Raw genomic sequence first — 19,058 nt, 5'->3', positions numbered from 1 at the left:
CCCAACCACCAAAAAAAAAAAAAAAAAAAAAAAAAAAATCCATGTAATTGAAACAGAAGACAGCAGTTAATATCCCAAGGATAAATGCAGTTCTTCAATTTTTAAAAGGAGCCTGAAAAGTAGAATGTTTTCCTGGCTTAACCTTTTGAGCCAGATTTACAATTACATAAAAGTAATAATTTAAAAACTATTTTGAAACCTAGACCCCCAAAATAGCCACATAAATCCATTTTGCTTGTACTGCTTTTTGTTCCAATTTTCATTAAAAACATGTTCATTGTGAAACCATGATCATTCTCTTAGCCAGGGAATATGGGAGGGCAGCAAAGGGTAGGAGCAACTTGGAAGAGATGGCATCATGGTTTACAGGAGGGACAAAGGAGCAGGGCTGTTTGAACCTCACTGTAAGACTGTTTTGAAGTTTAAAATTGTAACAGAAAATTAACTTCATTTGAAATAGATGGATCCTTCTCCAAAAAGCTGGTAACACACTGTAAACGACACAATGATGTTAGGCATCACCGAACGAAAACACTCATGTTTTTCAGACTACCAACTCACGCATCCACTCAGCCAAGCTGTTTTCCTGCTGGTAACTTGAATGCCAGTTTTAAAACCGTGCCAAGTCCTCTTGGGTGTTCTGGTGATGAAAATGACTTTCTTTACGTTTTGGCCAAGACTTTTCCACCACAGCATCTTATGAGAAAGCCACAAGGCTGGGGCACCCCACAATGACCAGGCGGAGGGAAAAAACTATTTTAGAGAATTACTTTGATGTTTAAAATAATACATAATAGGGAGGGGAAGATGCATTAAAAATAATGTGCTAATTAATTTTTTGATATATTCTGATTCCACACACCAAGTTTACTGAATACTGAATTTTTGATTTTTTTTTTTTAAGCTGGATATGCTTGTTTAAAATACACTGTTTTGCATAGTTGTGGTTTAAAACGCAAACAAGTCAAACCAAAGAAAGAACAGCACATAATAATGTAAGCTCAGGGGAATGTACCTGAAGTGGGTAAGAGGAGAAAGTCTGACGGCCCTAAAACACTTCCTAACCCCGAATCCTGGTCATTTGAGGCAGATACTCTAACACTCTCTCCGCTGAAAATATTTGAAAACCTTTCACCTCAATAGAAAAGACAAATTGATTCTGTGCCCCAGACCTTGTAGGACACAGGTTCACAGGACCTTCCCAGTTACAGGTGCAATTCCGGAAGGTTTTTTTTTTTTTATGTGACAATATCATCATCTAAGAAGTAACAAAATCGTGATCCAGCTGAAAGGTGACACACTGACCTGATTGATGGAGTTGGCAGCACAGGAAGCCAGGCCAGTTCCGACAAAAGTCAGCAGGAAGCAGGGCCAGTCAAAAGGTGCTGGGGCCAAGGCAAATCCGGCTGAGGTGGTGCTGACCACAAGGGCTGCAACACAGAAACAGAACAGAGCTCGTCACCACGCAGGGCCAGACGGTAACGGCCAAGCAAGCCCCCTCCATGTGAAACAATCCACTACAACAACATGACCTGTAGGCTGATCTTTCATTTAAAAAAAAGTTTTACAAAACATTTTTCTGATTATAAAAACTATATGTGTTCACTATAGAAAAATGTCAATTTTCCTTTAACTCCATTACACTCAAGAGTGAAAAATAAGATAGGTATTTCAGATCCAGTCATTCACTTATTCACTCAACAAACATTTACTGCACACCTAACCCACAATCAGTACCGTGCTGGACATGAGGCATTGTTCTGAGCAGGTCAGGCTCTTTTTTGCCTCAAAGCCCTTGTATTTTTTGTTCCCTCTGCCTCTTCCCATAACTGGATCCTTTTCGCCCTTCAGATCTTGTCTTAAATATCACGTCTTAGGGAGAACTTCCCTGACCATCTCACGTGCGGGAGGCCCTCCCCAGGTACATCACCCTTCAATTTCCCTCCCGGTACTTGTCACACTCCAGCGCCTCCATGGAATATAAGCCCGTGGAGGCAGGAGCCCTAGCCATACCTACCTAGCAAGAGATGCGCAAAACTCAAGCAGCACCCTCCTTAGTGGAGGCTTGTCACTCTTTCCAGACATCACAACATCAACCGCTAAGCCTCACAACAGGCCGTGTTCTAGGATCAGTCATCTTGTTTTGCACAACTCAGCAGCCCTGAACATGGGTTCAGTGGCTCCTCACGTGTCGCCCCATGTGTGGCAACAAGCCAGGACTGGAAGAAGAGTCCTCAAAACCCAGGCTCCTTCCCAGCAGTACCCGAAGAACAAAGGGTCCATGGTGTCAATGCGGGAATTCAAAGGAAAAGAGACAGCAGGGTTCTCCCTCTCAAAGTGGAACTCAGTAAATTGCTTCTCTCCATAGAGTAAATCAGTTGAAATAATTCTTGACTCTATTTTGAGACCTTGAATCTTAGACCAAAAGTAGACTACTGGGCTTCCCTGGTGGCTCAGTGGTTAAGGATCCGCCTGCCAACTCAGGGGACACGGGTTCGAACCCTGGTCTGGGAAGATCCCACATGCCACGGAGCGGCTAAGCCTGTGTGCCACAACTACTGAGCCTGTGCTCTAGAGCCCGTGAGCCACAACTACTGAGCTCGTGTGCCTAGAGGCTGTGCTCCACAACAAGAGAAGCCACCGCAGTGAGAAGCCCGCGCACTGCAACGAAGAGTAGCCGCCGCTCGCCGCAACTAGAGAAAGCCTGCGTGCAGCAACGAAGACCCAACGCAGCCAAAAATAAATAAATAAATTTATTTTAAAAAAAGTAGACTACTTATAAACATCTATGGTAGTTAAAAGAGTGTAGAAAATCCATGATAACTTTCTCAATATATAATTAGTAAAATCTAGAGTCACCAAAATAAAAAACAACTTTAGATGTCTCTAAATATCCAGGTCAATATTTTGTATTGTGATTTATAAATAAGTTTTAAAAATCAATTACCACCATAGTGGAAAAGATAGCAACACAGTCACTGAACTGTCAAGCTAAAAATACTGTAAAAAGAAAATTCACTTTGTTTAAAATTGAAAAGGGTATGTAGACACACAAAAGCAGTGTTTTTCTTTTTATTTGCCCCCAGAGCATGACTGGGTAATGGACAATAAACACAGAAAGCACATCAAATTTTTGACTGATGGGTCAAGTGGTAAGTTGAGAAGAGACAGAAAGCAGTTTACAAAAGAATGACAGAGAGAAAAGGACAATGTTTTTTTTTGGTTTTTGGTTTTTTTTTGTGGTACGCGGGCCTCTCACTGTTGTGGCCTCTCCCGTTACGGAGCACAGGTTCTGGACGCGCAGGCTCAGCGGCCATGGCTCAGGGGCCCAGCCGCTCTGCGGCATGTGGGATCTTCCCGGACCGGGGCACGAACCTGCGTCCCCTGCATCGGCAGGCGGACTCTCAACCACTGCGCCACCAGGGAATCCCAGGACAATGTTTTAGTAAGACTTAGCAATGATTAAATTTACAAAATGGAAATACTGCCTCATTTAAAAATATACAAATTGTAAACGGTAATACACATTAAAAAATGTGTATTTGTTTTATAATACAGGGGCCATTATTTTTTATAATACAGGGGCCAGTATTACTACAAAGGAAGAAATCTGAATTTTGTAACACATTTCTAAAAAAAAGATCAAAAGCTAACAAAGAATGTATTTATACTTACTTCATCAAAGCAATTAATTTAAAGAAAAAGAAAGGAAAAGAAAATTGATAAATTGTAAAACTAAGCAAAGCAATACTCTCACACAGCACTGCCACAATGGTAATTAAACTGTTCATTGATTTCCTGGGATTCATTACATGGAATCATTTTGCAGCACCAGGATCTCATTAACAGTGAATGTAATATATTCTTTCATTCACAGCACTTGAAATTATACTTTATTTGGTAATCTCATATTGTCCCTTCACAAATAAACATAAAATCAATGTTGCCAATGAAGTGTGACCCATCTAACAGAAGCCCAGAAGCACAGTCCTGCAGGCCCAGGGGTGACTCTGGAGGTCCAAGGAAGAGGGATACCCCTACCCCGATGCACCCACTCCCACCTGCCCCTGGCTCGTGGGTGGAGGTCCAGCCCAGTCACAATCACCACCATGCAGAGACTCAGCAGCCACCTAGGGAGGTGCATGGTGACGAAGGCAGCCCTGACACCTAGCACAGCTGCAGCTCTACCCACAACTCTTTTTGGAACCATCAGGCTGGACCTAAGACTGGTCAGGGCCACGTCCTCCCAGATGCCATTGCTGACAAGGAGTGACCAGATGCGGTCTCTGGTCTGCCTGCCTCCTCCAGGGAGAAGCTCTCTATAATTAAAAACAGGTTGTTAGATTTTCAAACCGTTGCAAGCAGGCACAACCTGGCTGGCCCAGAAGGAAGCAAGCCTCCCCGTGTGAGCTACCTGAGGACCACATGGCAAAGAAGCCCAGGCGGCCGCTAGGAACAGAGTGGTCCGGGGACCTCAGACGCAGAGATGCAAAGGTATGAGTTCTGCCAGTGGCCCCCGAGCCCCAGAGGAGAAGCATGGCCCCAGCCCACAGTGATTTCAGCCCAGGGGGACCCTGAGTGGAGGATCCGGCCAGGCCACACTTGGACTTCCGACCTTTAGGAACTACAAAGTAAGAACCTCGTGCTGTTTTAACCTGCAAAGTTTGTGGTAACATGGTTTGCAGTAAGAGAAAACATGTGATACTGTAACAAGGGTGGCACTTAAGGAAGACTAGACTTCAGGACACAGAGGACTGACCGGAGTGGAGGAAAGCTCGCTCAGGAACCATGCAAAGGCCACTGCAGGGAACCAGGTGGGCAGGGAGAGGACCTGGCAAGGGTGGCAATGGTGCAAACACAGGTGGCGTGAGGGGTCTTAAGGCAGTGACATGGGCCTTCAATATGGAATAAGCGGAATGGGTACAGCAGAGGAGCGAAACGCAATTCAGTGACTCCAAGAATAATAAAGCCCTAAAAGGTCAGAGGGAATTTAGGGTCAACTAGTCTCATCTCTGTCCTGATGGAGGAATAGACACTATCCCTGGATCTGGCAACAGGAAGCGGTTTCTCCCCAGGCAGCCCTGCACAGAAGGGCTCCAGCTGTGGGACGGGTCTCTCTCTCTCTCTCTCTCTCCCCCAGATCAAGTCAGGACGACTCCCTCGAAACACCTCCCTCTGGATAGAACCCTTGTTTCTGGAGCAACACCGAGTTAACCTCTCTTAGTACCACCTTCAATCATGCAAATGCCACTACCCACAGCCTCTGTCTCTCCAGGCGTACTGACCACGGGACCAGCCACGCGGAGCCTCCATGCTCCTGTCCACACTGAGGGACACCTTTTAGAGAAACACTAGTTTCTAGTATAACAAAAGCACTCAGCACAGTGCCTGGCAAGTAATAAGGGCTTAATAAGCAGTGCTCTTGGTAATTATTAAAATGCGCTTCAAGATGATGTATTTTTCCAGCCACTATGCTTAGACTTAATATTTCAAAATGGTGTCTTAAGGAACTCTGAGAAACAGCAAAACACTTCACACAAGCTCCATACGTCTCTGTCTTAGAACGTCCAGGGGAGTGCCCGGAGTGCAGTCCTTAAGAAATGTGGACTAACCATGATAGTGATAAAAACAAGACTTACATTTGTGAAGCACTTTGCAATGCCAAAGTGCCTTTACATTTATTTAAGTCCCGGAAACACTGCACTTATGGGAAGAAAACATGAGAACTTTCACTTATATTTGACTTCTCAACCCTCTCTTTTAAAACACACACTTTGTATATCTTAAAATGAATATAATACACTGGTGTAAGAATACATGAATTTTACTTACAAGTAACTTTGCATTTTTGTTATATATGACATATTTATATACAATAGCATAAATATTTTATAAATATACACACGTGCACTTAAAACTCTTTTACTGATAAAGTACACGACTAACAAACTTTGCAGAAGCTTGCTCTAAAATGAAAAGCAAGGCAAGCATTGGTGGGTATTACGTCTGATTTTATACACGGAGATCCAGGCGTCAACCAGCGGCAGTGCTCGGACGCGCAGGCTCAGCCGCTCCGCGGTATGTGGGATCTTCCCAGACCGGGGCACGAACCCGTGTCCCCAGCATCGGCAGGCAGACTCTCAACCACTGTGCCACCAGGGAAGCCCTACGTCTGATTTTATACACGGAGATCCAGGCGTCAACCAGCAGCAGTGAACTCAATCTACCGTCTAACCCAGAGTCATACGCTTTAGGCATAATATTTGGCTCTCTGCTTTATGGGATGTACTGTAGCAAGTACTCCAAAGACTCATTTTCAGAAGAAAATTCTGCTAAAGGAAGGGAAGATATACACACGCACCACCCAGCTGATCACAAAACCACCACCAGGCCAGCAGGGCTCGCAGGACACCGCGTCCCTGCGCATAACCCACGACACCCCTGCAGCACGGGTCTCAAGGGGGATGGCCACAAGTCCCAGAGGAGGGAGCCCCGCGCTGCGGGGACGCCCCCTGCACGTCCTGGGTGCACGTGTAGCCAGGCTCCCCGGCTCCAGCTCGCAGTGTGCTTTCCAGGGCAGCCAGGAACCACTGAAGGGTTTCGCCTTTTCCAATAAGCAATAGGTTTTCTCGCAGCAGCAGCAGCTTTGTCAGGAACGATTTTTTTTTTTTGATAAAGGCTCAATACTCTGAGAACTGTTGGTCTCTGAGCATAAGCATAATGGAGGCGCTTTCTTTTCTGAGATCGTCATTTAGAAATAACTCTAACCATTATATTAACACACTGGTCCTCTACATCCTGCTTTATCTCTGTCTTTCAAGGCCTCGCTATTTTTCAGCCCTGGCCCCAAAAGAATTAAGTGAAAAACAAAACTCCAATAAGTCAATTTGGATAGTTATCAACTCTGATAAAAGATCTGCTCAAAAGATTGAAACCACTGGCTAAATGAGAGTTTGAGATCCTCTATAGATTTCAAATTATCCTTGTGATCTATTACATCTCATTATCCTTGATAGCAGATACTATGCAATATTATAACCCAAATCCTACAAGCCTGTGATGAATCTCTTGAAAGCTCTATTATGTACAAAGCTGCCCAAGGACAGGCAGTTAATGAATTTGTACGTGGTTTTGTTCACCAGTGGCTCCAAGCAATGGAATGTTTTTGTTAGCAGATCTCAAAGTTCAAAATTATACAACTTAATTCAGAGGCAAGAATTAAGTTTTTTCTGATTTTCAGACGAGCATGTATTTTTACTTGGTAGCTGTACTTAATGATTTCTTCCTCTCTCTTCATTTCTGTTAACACCGTAAGCTTCAAATGGTTCAATGTCTAATTTAAGAGTTTTTAGCCTCCACAGCTTGGCGGTGTTCCGCGAACGTCCCGACGGTTATCTTACCCACACATGTACGGAGGAAGGTGGCGACTTCTACGCTTATTGTTATGTTCAGATGAAAAGTCAATTGATGAGAGACACGGTATTTTCTTCTCAGCCACATTAAAGCCTATCAATCAGGAGGTAACTGATTACAAACCATAGCCACTTCTGGTTAAAAGATAAAGACTTTTTAGTGGAGATTTTTAATAACACAGCTGCAAAACTAAGAACTTGCCGGGTCTTCTAGTTTTCCCCTTTCTTTTTTTCATACTCAGTGACCAGAGCTGGTCTTAAAAATCCTAAGACCAAATTAAAACCCCTAACTTCAAATTTATTGAGCAACACTGTTACCAAAATGAAACATTTAAGTACAGTCCCCAGGAAGTGCTGGGTTTGCACCCAAACAGCATTCAGAAAAGGAAGATGAAATTGCTATCTGGTCGGTGATACACATAAATAAAACACATAAATAAAAGCTGTTTATATCCAAGTTAATTATGCAACACCGAGTGAGGCCCTAAGAGTGTTCTTTCAATCACAGTTTTTCCTTGAACCATCAAAGATTTTCTACTTTGTCGTCCTATTTTTAGTTTTTCTTTTCAATAAAGAAATTTTTCTTTTCAATATACTTAATAACCAACACTTTACAACCTTTGTAACTAACTAAAAAACGTTTCCATAAAACCGATGCTTATCAAGCTTTTAAGAAGTAAAAACACTTCTTTTGAAAAATGAGTTTGGCAAGAAGAAACTGTTAGTTGAGCACTTTTCATTAAAATAACGAAGATTTTTCTCAGTTTCGTATCAATGACAACAGGTGAAGGTGACACTATACAAAGCAGACAGAGGAAATCTAGGGGCCCCAGGTCATCTAGTTCAAGTACAATACTTTTCAGTCACCATGAAACATTTCAACTATTATATCACAGTAAAATAATTATTTGTAATTAAAAGGCTAAGCTGTTCCAAATTCTACAAATGGTGGCAACAGAGTTCATTAGTTTTCTTTTTTTCCCATCGAGCTTCTGCTTTTTGAGCACCTATTATGGGCAGAACAGGAGCAAGGCCCTGGCAATGCAACAAGGCAGGAAGATGGGTGTGGTCCCAGGCCTCCTGGTGCCCACAGGCTGGTGAAGATTCAGACAAGCCAGCAGGCATGACCACAGCGTGGGAGCATGTCAGAGGGTGCAGTTGCGGACGGACGCCGTGAGGGAGGTGAAGGGCTCCCGACCGAGTGCCCGCTCACACTGAGCTCAGAGGTGTGACCGAAGGCTGAGGAGGAGCTGGCCTGCGATGGGGAATTGGGGAGACGTGACTGCGAGAGGCAGGGCGATGGCAAGGACAAGGCCGCAGGGTGACGGAGCGCCAGACAAACCTACCCTCCTCCCCTGCCCGTGTGAATACAGATAAAAAGCGGACCCCTGTGTATTTTTTTTTAGCAAATCACTGATATGTTAGCACGCCCCTTTTCATTCTTAACTTCCCAATTCACTATCCACCCCCTTAAGATATAAAAAAATAATGGTATTGAGCAAAAATTACTTTTAGTACTTAGAGATAACCCTGTAACATTCTTTTAAATTCACTTCTGTAAGTTTTTCATTCCTTAATCTTAATAAATGAGATGCTACCATGTTTTGCTTTGAACTGGAAACCAAGCCCTTGATAATACCCCCAAATGCTAATTAGGCACCTGGGCATTTCTGACCTGCAGGTTTGGGAAGCAATCGTCTGGTCCCCTCCAGAGATGCAGTAACCCGCCCTCCACAGAAGAGGGAGGCCTGCTTGCGTTTGCAGAGTCTAAGAGGACTCCCAGGTGCCACGGTGATGGAGCCATCCGCTGATCGGGGGCAGGGTCGGGGGAACAGGCAGAGGGGAGAAGAGGCAATGACAGGTGAGAATTCAGATAAATTCTGTTTGCAGGAAGTTGCTGAGTTCCCACTTGATGAGAACTAAAGCTCTATTTTTTTCTGAAATGGAAAGCAAGGTAGTTGCTGAGAATGAAGATGAGGTGGTACAGAGGTGGCGAATGAGTTCTCCAGGTAAGAAGAGCTCCTCAAATATGTTCTGGGGACCGTGCCTACCAGGGCCCTCTGTTAAAATACAGATTCCTAGGCCCCATCCCAGACCTTGAGGGAAGGGGTTTATGGAGACGAAGCCCAGAAATCTGCATTGTAACAAGCGATTTGAGGAGTTTCAGAACCACTAAAGATAGTGAAGTCCCCTAGGATGATGGAATTTGGGGTGAGGAAGAAAACTTAGGATGCCAAAGCCTTCAGTGACTGTTAAATGCAACAAAGAAAGGAAAGAGGAAATTCCATGGGACCACCTGGCTCGTTCCCTTGTTTAGCTCAAGTTTCACTGTCAACCTAAAACCTACACTTTTCAAGGTAGTCTTGGGCTGGGTGGCCTTCCTCGCTGTACAGTCCAGGGTTGACAACTCCCCAGCACAAACTAGGGAGTCTCAAATGTGTATCTGATTATCAAGACGACAGGGAAAGACTGCCGACAGATGGCTACACGTCCACAACCACCACTGGGAAAGTGCATGTTGAGGTGGCAAAGCAGTCTTCATTTAAACACGTTACATGTGAAGTGCACGTGTGGTGTAGTCCCAGAGCAGACCTAGGGGTGCTGTTCTATTTTCTTTGGAAAACTGGGGGTGAAGAGGTGGGCAGCCCTGCATCCTCTTCCTGGGAGGGGATACACTGCATAATGAGACAGCCCGGGGGGTGCTGTGAGAATACAGAGAAGCTGGATACCGACAGAGTTAACTAGGCTGGACTTCAGATGCTTTGGCTTTTTAAATGATAGAGGTAAGAATTTTTTACAACCTCCCTTTTAGCTGTAAAGCCATGCCGTGCAGTCCTGGCCAATGAGATATAAGGAGACATTCCTATCAAAAGCTTCCCTTCCCAAGTAAAAAGGCAGCATGGCTTGAGGGATCTTAGTTCCCTAACCAGGAATCGAACCCACATCCTCGGCAGTGAAAGTGTAGGATCCTAACCACTGGACCACCAGGGAAATCCCTAAAAAGGCCAAGTCTCATAAGGAGGCTTCTGCTTTTCTACACCATCCCCTTTCTTCATTCTTTCTGCCTGGAACATAACATGATGATGGGGGAGTGGCAGCTGTCTTGTGGTCTTGAGGACAAAAGCCACAAGCTAATGACAACGAGCAAAAAACAGCAGCCAGCTATGTAGACAACATCCTTGAGCACTGGCTCTGGGCTCCTAATTTCAGACTCAAGAGAGTAATAAACCTCTCTTGAGGTTTATTACAAAAGAGTAATAAACCCTTTATTTGCTTAAGTCACTGTTCTTCAAGTTTTCAGTTACATGGAGCCGAGCCCATTCTCAACTCATAGCTTTTCCTCCTTCTCTTCTTTAAAGTCGTCAATGTTTTTTTGAGAATGATTATCATCCACGTGAAATTTATCTCTACATGCTTCGAGCATCTACCACACCTCTTACACTCACAATCAATCCAAATAACATCAAACTGAATTTAAAACAATTATATCAATAGAAAACAGAATAGCCGAGATAAATGCATTTTTCTTCTAACTTAGAACACTGGCTGAGGCATCTACGTGGCCCACTCCTACCAGAAACCAAATGAAATGATGGAATAAAAATGAAAATTGGAGAAAAACCTACATCAGCAATAAATTAAGTAAAGAGAGGATACTAAAACCCTCAGGAGATGTTCGTTAAATACAGCGCAGATGAGTTGAAATTGAAGACAGCTGCTGAGAGCTGACTTATTACTTTCACTATTTGAATAGTAGAAAATTAGACTACCTTAATACCAAGTGGGAAGAAAATGGATAAATATGGGAAATAAAGGCTATCTGACGGGACCCTGTCTTCCTGGCTGGTGTGGAGGGTGAGGGGCCAGAAGCAGAGGCCAGGGTGGACCACGGCGACACAGACCCACTTCATGCAACAGCAGGACTGTCTGGAGGCAGCTGCATCACAGCTGGAGGGAGAGAAGAGCAGTCACACCAGAGCGAAAGCAGGGCCTGGCCCAGACGTACTTCTCACAGAGCCGAGGCAGAGATGAATCTGAGGACCTTAACCCAAAGAGCAAGCCCCCCACCAACACTGCTCCTGCACAGCGGGTATGCCCAGCAGGCGGGGGCACTGGGGCAAAAGCTGGGCACAGACACACTGTGTGCTGAGCATGGAAGCGGACGGCACGAGAAACCAGACTTGGGAAGAAGTAGGATGCTGGCTCTGTGGTTTCAAAAACACGTTGGAAAAACCTTTTCAGAGAAAAAGTTCCCTTGCTGGTTGCCTCTGTGTCTCCTTTGGGCCACAGGAATGTTTTACCAGTAATGGAAACTGAGAGCCTCTATCCTCAAGCTTAAAACGCAAGAGAAGTCCAACAACACCATGTCAAGCTGGGTGGTAGGTTATCATGTGCTTTTGTGTCTTCAGACAACACTACTTATTAAAAGAGAAGGTCATCAAAAACAGGGTGAGCACAGGGACACAAAAAGATATGCACAGAATCAGAATTTTTAAAAAAGTACAGAAAGCATTTACATTACATCTTACTTTTGTTTAAAAAGCAAAAATATCTGAATGGCATGTATAGAAGAACATTCTAGAATACACCAAAATGGTTATTATTTTGAGAGGGTAGACTTATAAGGAGATTCCATTCGTCTTACTTTTCTTATCTATATTTTCTATTTGTTCCAAAAGTAAACACTTACTAATAAAAATACTACTTTAACATTTAACAAGGATGTAAATATTAAGGTATTTATTTCAAAATACACATTAAAATTTAAAAAATTAAAATTCTACTCAACTAATATTTTTATGAAAATGAGAAAAATCCTTTATGCAGCATCTGAGAGCTAATGATTACAGCACGTTGACTTTTAAAAACTACAAGCAATCGAAAATAAAATTGTACCCTCTATTCTTGTCTTTTTTTTTTTCTCCTTTTAATAAAAAGCAGCATTCTAGGTTCTAGGGGGAAAAAAATCTATACGCTGACAGACTGTAGTTTATATCAGTTCCATGGACAGCCTAATCTATTGGGTCCAATAAACGATCTATTTTAGTATTCTGGTCTCAGAAAATGTGTTGTAGCTTTTCAGCACAGACATTATTCAGGAAAAAAATTCTGCTTTTTATTGACACATATTAAGTATAAACTCAGCTGAGTCACCAAAGCTTCTTATGATCCTAATCCAAATAAAATTTCTTCACCCCAGTGTGGTCCTTGCAACAAACTCCAAAAACATTGTAAATAGCTCAGCTGGCAAGAGAAACTCAAGGGAGACATATTATTACTTCTTTATAAACTCATTCTTACTTCCTTTCACAGAAAAAAAGTATCTTTAAATGGCATTATCTCCTGCAAGCTTTGGCCCAGATCCTGGCATAAATGCCAAAGCATCATCCCACTGCCACCCTCCTATCCTACAAAGGAAATGCAAAGATGTCACTGTGTGGCTCTTCACTTAAGTCTACAGTTAGTTATCCTCGGCGTATTTCAGCTATAAACAGAAGGAGGCAAAGAAAGGAAGACTAGTTCTCTAAAAGTGATCACTGACTCCCAGGTATTTCTGTCTCGGCTATCATTAGCTATAAACGAATTGCCCAAGATTTTAGAGTCCAAAAGAAATCAATTTATAGATACAAGGGATTTTCTTTAAAAAAAAAAAAATCCTGCTGACTCCAAGACATGTGTGAATTCAAGTAATAAAATAAACAGGGAGGTAAGAGGTCAAATAAGAGGGCCGGGGTCACCCAAAGGGTGCTGCCTCTTTAAATGGAATAAGCAGAAGGAAATGACTTTAATTCAATTAGCTCGTCCAGAAGCCTGGGGCATGGAATATATAAAATGCTCCGAGGAGAAATTTACTGCCCAGGGCTTTTCCATCTGTGGCTGCAGGGGAGGCTGCTGCTCTCTGCCCCCTCCGAGATGTGTACCTCGCCTGTGCACATCTCTCCTGTGTGGTCCAGAGCCCCCAGCTGGCTGCTCCCGTGCCAGTGGTGGCAAGGGCTGCTCTGGCTCATGGGAAGTAAGGGGCGAGCTCTCCCACATCCTCCAGGCCACTGGGGCTGGGCCTGGCCCTCTGCCTGTGCAACCCTTCCTTCACTTTCTCGAAGGGTGGTCCAGGACCACCGGCATCACATCATCTACATGCGTGCCAACATGCAGAGCGGTGGGTCCGGTCCCAGGCCTCTGGGAGTTGATCTCAGGGGACAGCAGAAGCCCCGTTTGAACACACGTGCCACGTATGCTCCTTAGCAAACTGACACCTGGGGACTGGTAAGTCGACAAGCAACATAAATAGAGCACAACATGTACCATTAAAGAAGGGATTTAGTCATGGCTTTAGATTTCAGACACCATGTTTTAAATATCAAACCCTGCATCTGGAATGCCTATTCAGATATACAGCACTACAAGGTACAGAAAAGGAAAACCAATACAACATCTGGTATGAAGGGAAGGAAAATGTGCCCCCAGCCCCCCCGAAATGATCCTAAACCAGTTATCATCCTTTCCTATCTGTCCCTAAAGAAATAAGCATTATGAAACAAACTTTAAGACGTTATTTTAAATTAATAATTTAAAGTACCTCGTTTGAGACTCTAACAAGAAACATTGATAATTAGTTCCTGACTTTGCAGTCTGTCAACGCTGACTTCCTAACTGCCAAATAAAAGAACTTCATAGCCAGGCATCTTAGGAGACCTCTACCATTGAAGTGTTGATCACTTCCTTTATGGACTGGCTTTCTTTTGGCTTCCGTGACAAAGCCACTTCCTCTTTCCCTTCCTCTGACCATTTATTTCCTTGCAGACTCCATTATACACTCTGCACAATCCTTAAAAGGGGACATGCCCCAAAGCCCTGTCCTTGGCCTTCTGCTCTGGTCACTCTACACTTGACCTCTGGCAACCCTGCTCACCACCACGGCTTCACAGTCAACCCTACACTGAAGACCGCTTGCTCTTCTGGCCCAGTGGTCTAGCTGAGCTCCTGTCCTTCACAGCCAGTGCCCACTGGACCTCTCCACCTGGATATGCCAGCAGCAACTCGAATTCTGTGTGTCCAAAACTGTTCTCCCCCAAACCTGGTTCTCCCTTCATTGTTCACATTCTTAAGTCTCAACACAACCAGTCATCCAGTCTTCCACAGCAGAAGGCCCCAAGTTGTCCTAGAGCAGGGGCAGCAAACTCAAGTGCCTGCAGGGGCACCCAGGTGACGAAGTTATTTCATTTATTTAAGAAACAAGTGTATAGGTCTTAACATGGTCTCTTCTACACAATTCGCAGATGTCACCCCATTTAAAACTCAGTATTGACCTAGGAAGTAGGTATCATTATTATCCCTACTTTACAGATGGGTAAACTGAGGCACAGAGATGTATGGAACTTGCTCAAGGTCACTCAACCAGTGAGAGAGAGGATTTGAGGGCAGGGACTCCAGCCCAGAGGTCACTACTCTACGTTCTCTCTCAGAACTGGGCTGCGTGGAGGATAGCAAGGAGCACAGTGCCCAGGACCGGGGAAGGCTTGCTTCCCCTAACAGCAGTTAAGACTCCTTGCAAGTCTGTGTCCTAACCCTTCTATCTTATGGCCCCCAGCACGCCACCACGTCTACCTGAGGTTCTGTTCATTCCACTTCCTTAATATTTCTCTTTCTCTCTCTCCCCACTTTTCTCTTTAACTCAGCCCCAAGTCATTTCTCAGTTGACCACCACTGATTTGTTTCCCATCATCCTTGCCTCTCACTAGTCCATGCTCTATAGCTGGGGTCAGCAAACTTTTTCTCTAAAGGGCCAGACAGGAAATATTCCAGGCTTTCCAGGACATAAGTTTTCTGTGGCAATGACTCAATTCTGCTGAGGTAGCATGACACCAGCACAGAACCAACGGCTATGGCTGTGTTCCAATAAAACTTTATTTACAAAATCAGACAAGCTTTGCTCAACAGTGTAGTCACCAGCTTTCTTCGCAGAGAAACAATCTACATTCCCGCACATGTGGGACAATCCCAGAGGCCCTACAAGAAGCAAAGCACAGCAGTGAGCTGGGAGTCCCAGGGCCCGTGTGTTCACTGCCCATCAAGCCCAGCAGTGCAGTCCTTCTTGTTTCCAGAACTGAAACGGAACACATTATCTTACTGCATCGTCACAGGGTAGTAGGTGTGAACACACAAAAGACAAGGAAATAAGCAGGATAAATATTCTGTGTTAACTGCAAATAAAAGAGAGACCATTTTTAGTACAATATGTTTAGGGTAATACTATTTACTATTCTGCGTAAACAGAATTCCAAAAATTTGACTTCAAATCCCAATTAAGTTGAAGAGAGGAAAAATACTAAGAGGGGACCCGTAGTTTCAAAATCATTCCTTTTGGGGCAATAACAAAATTAGCATTTTGTTTAACCAAAAAACAAACAAACCACTCTCAAGTAAGAATCTGACTAGACTGGAAAAACAAAGTACCTGTGAGTTTGATTTTGGACAGCCGAGCCAAAATTCCTGGCAAGTCATCCACACGCAGCTTCATCTCTTTCCACTGCTTTTCTTCTTTTGTCTCTGTTCCCACAGCTATAGAGCCTTCAATTACTGGGGTGGGTTCGAGTTCTATCGATTCTTTTTCATTTGGCTTTCTCGACAGAGACAGGCTTGGGGGTGAAAGAGGTCTCATCTCGTATATTTCGGCTTTGGCCTCATCCAAAGATGCTTTTTCAAGGAAAGGAGATGCCACTGGTTCCGGCTTTGGTTTCATTTGCTGGTTGAAGCTTCTGTTCAGTTGTGTGACATACTGAATAAAAAAGGTACACGTTACTCGGAAACCAAGGCCCAAAATGCTCTTAAATGCTTATTCAGTAGCACCTTCCATCAGTCCAACTTGTAAAATACCTAAAAGATTTTCCTATCTCACTGAAGTAACTTGTGTTAGAGTATTACATGGGACTCACTCTACTAAGAAATACGGAGAATACAATTAACTGGTTTTTCAAATTCTACAGCTTAGAAAATCCTAGGGATTTAAGTTCCTTGAAAGAAAGATAAATTTATTTCATATGCATCTCCCCCAGAATTTCCCTCCATGTAGTACCAGAAACTGGAGGTTTCATATTCCAAATACAATGAAAAAGTTTTCTATAATCAAGAGCCAAGGCAACCTGTTGACTTTCCATGTTCCCAGGTGAACAGTGCATGCAGACATACTCAGTGGGGGACACAACCCAGGGCTCAGTGACCTTAGGGCAGTGGGTGTGGGGAAAGAATTGGATTTTAGAGTCAGATAATCTCTATTACTTACTAGCAAAAGGAGTAACTATGACTAATATCCTTGAGGCACTTTACAGTTTTATATAACATATATCTTTAGAGTTTATCGAATACGTATCTCATCCAATGTTCTCAAAAGTTGTTAAAAAAGACGGATCATTATTAGTATCTCTCGCTTTAATTTTCAGATGAGGAAACCAAGGCTCGGAAATAAACTGACAGAGAAAAGAATCAACAACTAGTTACTTATAGATGCTCCTGGGACTTGGAGCAACCTATCCTGATAACTAGTTAAGCAATTTTTCATTACATCACAAAGACTTGAAATTACATATACTCATCTTAGAAAGGAGTTACAAACTCATGAATGAATTCAGAGTTCTGTTTACATAAAAAAGGCATTAAACATATTTGAGTTTCTCTTCTAAACATCCATTATCCTCGATCCCCAACTTTAAAAGTCTGAACATTTCTGGAAATTAAAATCTCTCATCAAAACAATGTGCTTCATTAAGATTTTAAAAGTTAAAGTGGGCATTTTAAGTTAAAAAAAAAAGGTGAGAGAAATGTCAAATAGGACTTCAGAGTATGAATTTGCTATTCTTTCCTGCTTGCACTGAAATCATGAGTTTTTAGCTGTCGTTTCTTCATCCTATGATTCTTTGCCATTTGAGAAAGTGGCCAATGTAAGTTACCACACTGCCGATACCACGAAGTCGACCTGGACAAAAGCCTACTGAGCTATATTACCAACGCCCACTGTAAAATGCCCAGCAAATCACAAACTCAATTTGTTTGAATCTGCTCAGAAGGGCACGTGTTTAAAAGACTTTTGAATACACTGCTGATGTTAGAAAACAGGAAGGTCACACGGTTAAAGCAATTATTTCTGTATTACTGATGTATTCACAGAACTTTAAAGAATTTAAAAAGATGCATCATACAGTTCAGCTTTTCCTAATTGTGGCCTAGTCAAAACACGCCAGCAGTTTTCAATCTTTTCCCAAACTTAATCAATAAGTTCAAGATCATACTTTAAAACTCAGACACCAGAATTATTCTGGTTTCAGTTAAGTATAAACAGAACAAGGGATTAAAGTTGTGGATAAACTTCAGACCACATGAAATAAAAGTCCTTTTCAAAGAGTACTTCTTAAAACTCTTCTTACAGTCCCCTCATACAGGGAAAGTAAAGGCAGGGAGCACAAAGTGAGGATGGTCTTCTCAACGTACCATGTGCCTGAGGAAGTTAAAGTGCTGAAATGTAACCCACTGTTGATTGACGTTCCTGAGAAGATGCAGGAACCTACGAGGTGACTCCTGCAAGGCTCTCCTTTCTAGATACCAGACACATCCTCCTACCCAGCCTGTAATAGAGAGGAAGGGGGAAAAAATGTTAAAATCGTTAATACTTCTCACCAAGTGATGACTGGACCTACCCAGAAGCAGAGCCCACACCACAGTAAGCAACACATGAGTGATGGGTCAGAACTTTGAAATGACCTGATCCAGATCTGTGAATGAACGGTATTGATCAGCTCTGCTCACCGTTTAAGTGAGTGTAATTCTCCAGCAGGGCTAGGGAACTTTTTCATCTCAGGATCATTAGGCTTTTATTATATCAAATGCTGAAATGACCAAACCATAGATCTTTTAAAGAATAAAATATAAGGCTTCCCTGGTGGCGCAGTGGTTAAGAATCCACCTGCCAATGCAGGGGACACGGGTTCGATCCCTGGTTCGGGAAGATCCCACATGCTGCGGAGCAACTAAGCCCATGTGCCACAACTACTGAGCCAGCGCTCCAGGGCCTGCGAGCCACAACTCCTGAAGCCCAGGCGCCTAAAGCCTGTCCTCTGCAACAAGAGAAGCCACCGCAATGAGAAGCCCGCGCACCGCAACGAAGAGTAGCCTCCGCTCACCACAACTGGAGAAAGCCCACGCACAGCAACAAAGACCCAATGCAGCCAAAAATAAATAAATTAAATAAATTTTTAAAATTTTTTAATTTTTAAAGAAGAATAAAATATAAAACAATCAGTTCAGTCACTTTTTAAAAAGTATAAAATAAGAAGCAGAATTTTTCTCAATAAATAACAGTAAACTGGAAGATATGTTTCAGATTAATATTTTGGCCATGTCAGGTAAGCCAAGGAAAAGGGAGAGGAAATAGCTCTCAATAAAGTATGAGTCTATGAACCTAGTTAGGAAGAAGCTATTTTTGTTGTATCCGAATTTGGCTTTTAATCATTTCTCTCTAAACCTTCTCTCAAACATCAACAAATCCAATGCTTCCATGTAAGGCCTCATCCTGGGCAAGCCTTCAACAGAACCACAGCACAGACCACCCCCCCCCCCCCCCCCCCCCCCTCTTTTTTTTTTTTTTTTTTTTTTTGC

At 43.1% G+C, this 19,058-nt stretch overlaps 1 protein-coding gene across 1 annotated transcript in view; it reads right to left on the bottom strand.

The window, feature by feature from the left end:
• Positions 1–19,058, bottom strand: part of COX10 (cytochrome c oxidase assembly factor heme A:farnesyltransferase COX10) — a 113,357-nt gene that overhangs the window by 88,349 nt on the left and 5,950 nt on the right. Inside the window, exons 2-4 of the mRNA XM_024752551.1 lie at positions 17,895–18,028; positions 15,867–16,188; positions 1,306–1,430 (exon numbers count right to left, since the gene is read on the bottom strand). Of these exons, the coding sequence (XP_024608319.1) occupies positions 1,306–1,430; positions 15,867–16,188; positions 17,895–18,028 (581 nt within the window). The remainder of the gene's footprint in view (positions 1–1,305; positions 1,431–15,866; positions 16,189–17,894; positions 18,029–19,058) is intronic.

Source organism: Neophocaena asiaeorientalis, unplaced genomic scaffold, assembly GCF_003031525.2.
Source record: "Neophocaena asiaeorientalis asiaeorientalis breed wild unplaced genomic scaffold, Neophocaena_asiaeorientalis_V1.1 scaffold540, whole genome shotgun sequence".
In the NCBI taxonomy this organism is placed as follows: Eukaryota; Metazoa; Chordata; class Mammalia; order Artiodactyla; family Phocoenidae; genus Neophocaena; species Neophocaena asiaeorientalis.
The sequence above is the reverse complement of the archived record's forward strand: the minus strand, read 5'-3'. Positions and strand labels throughout refer to the sequence as shown.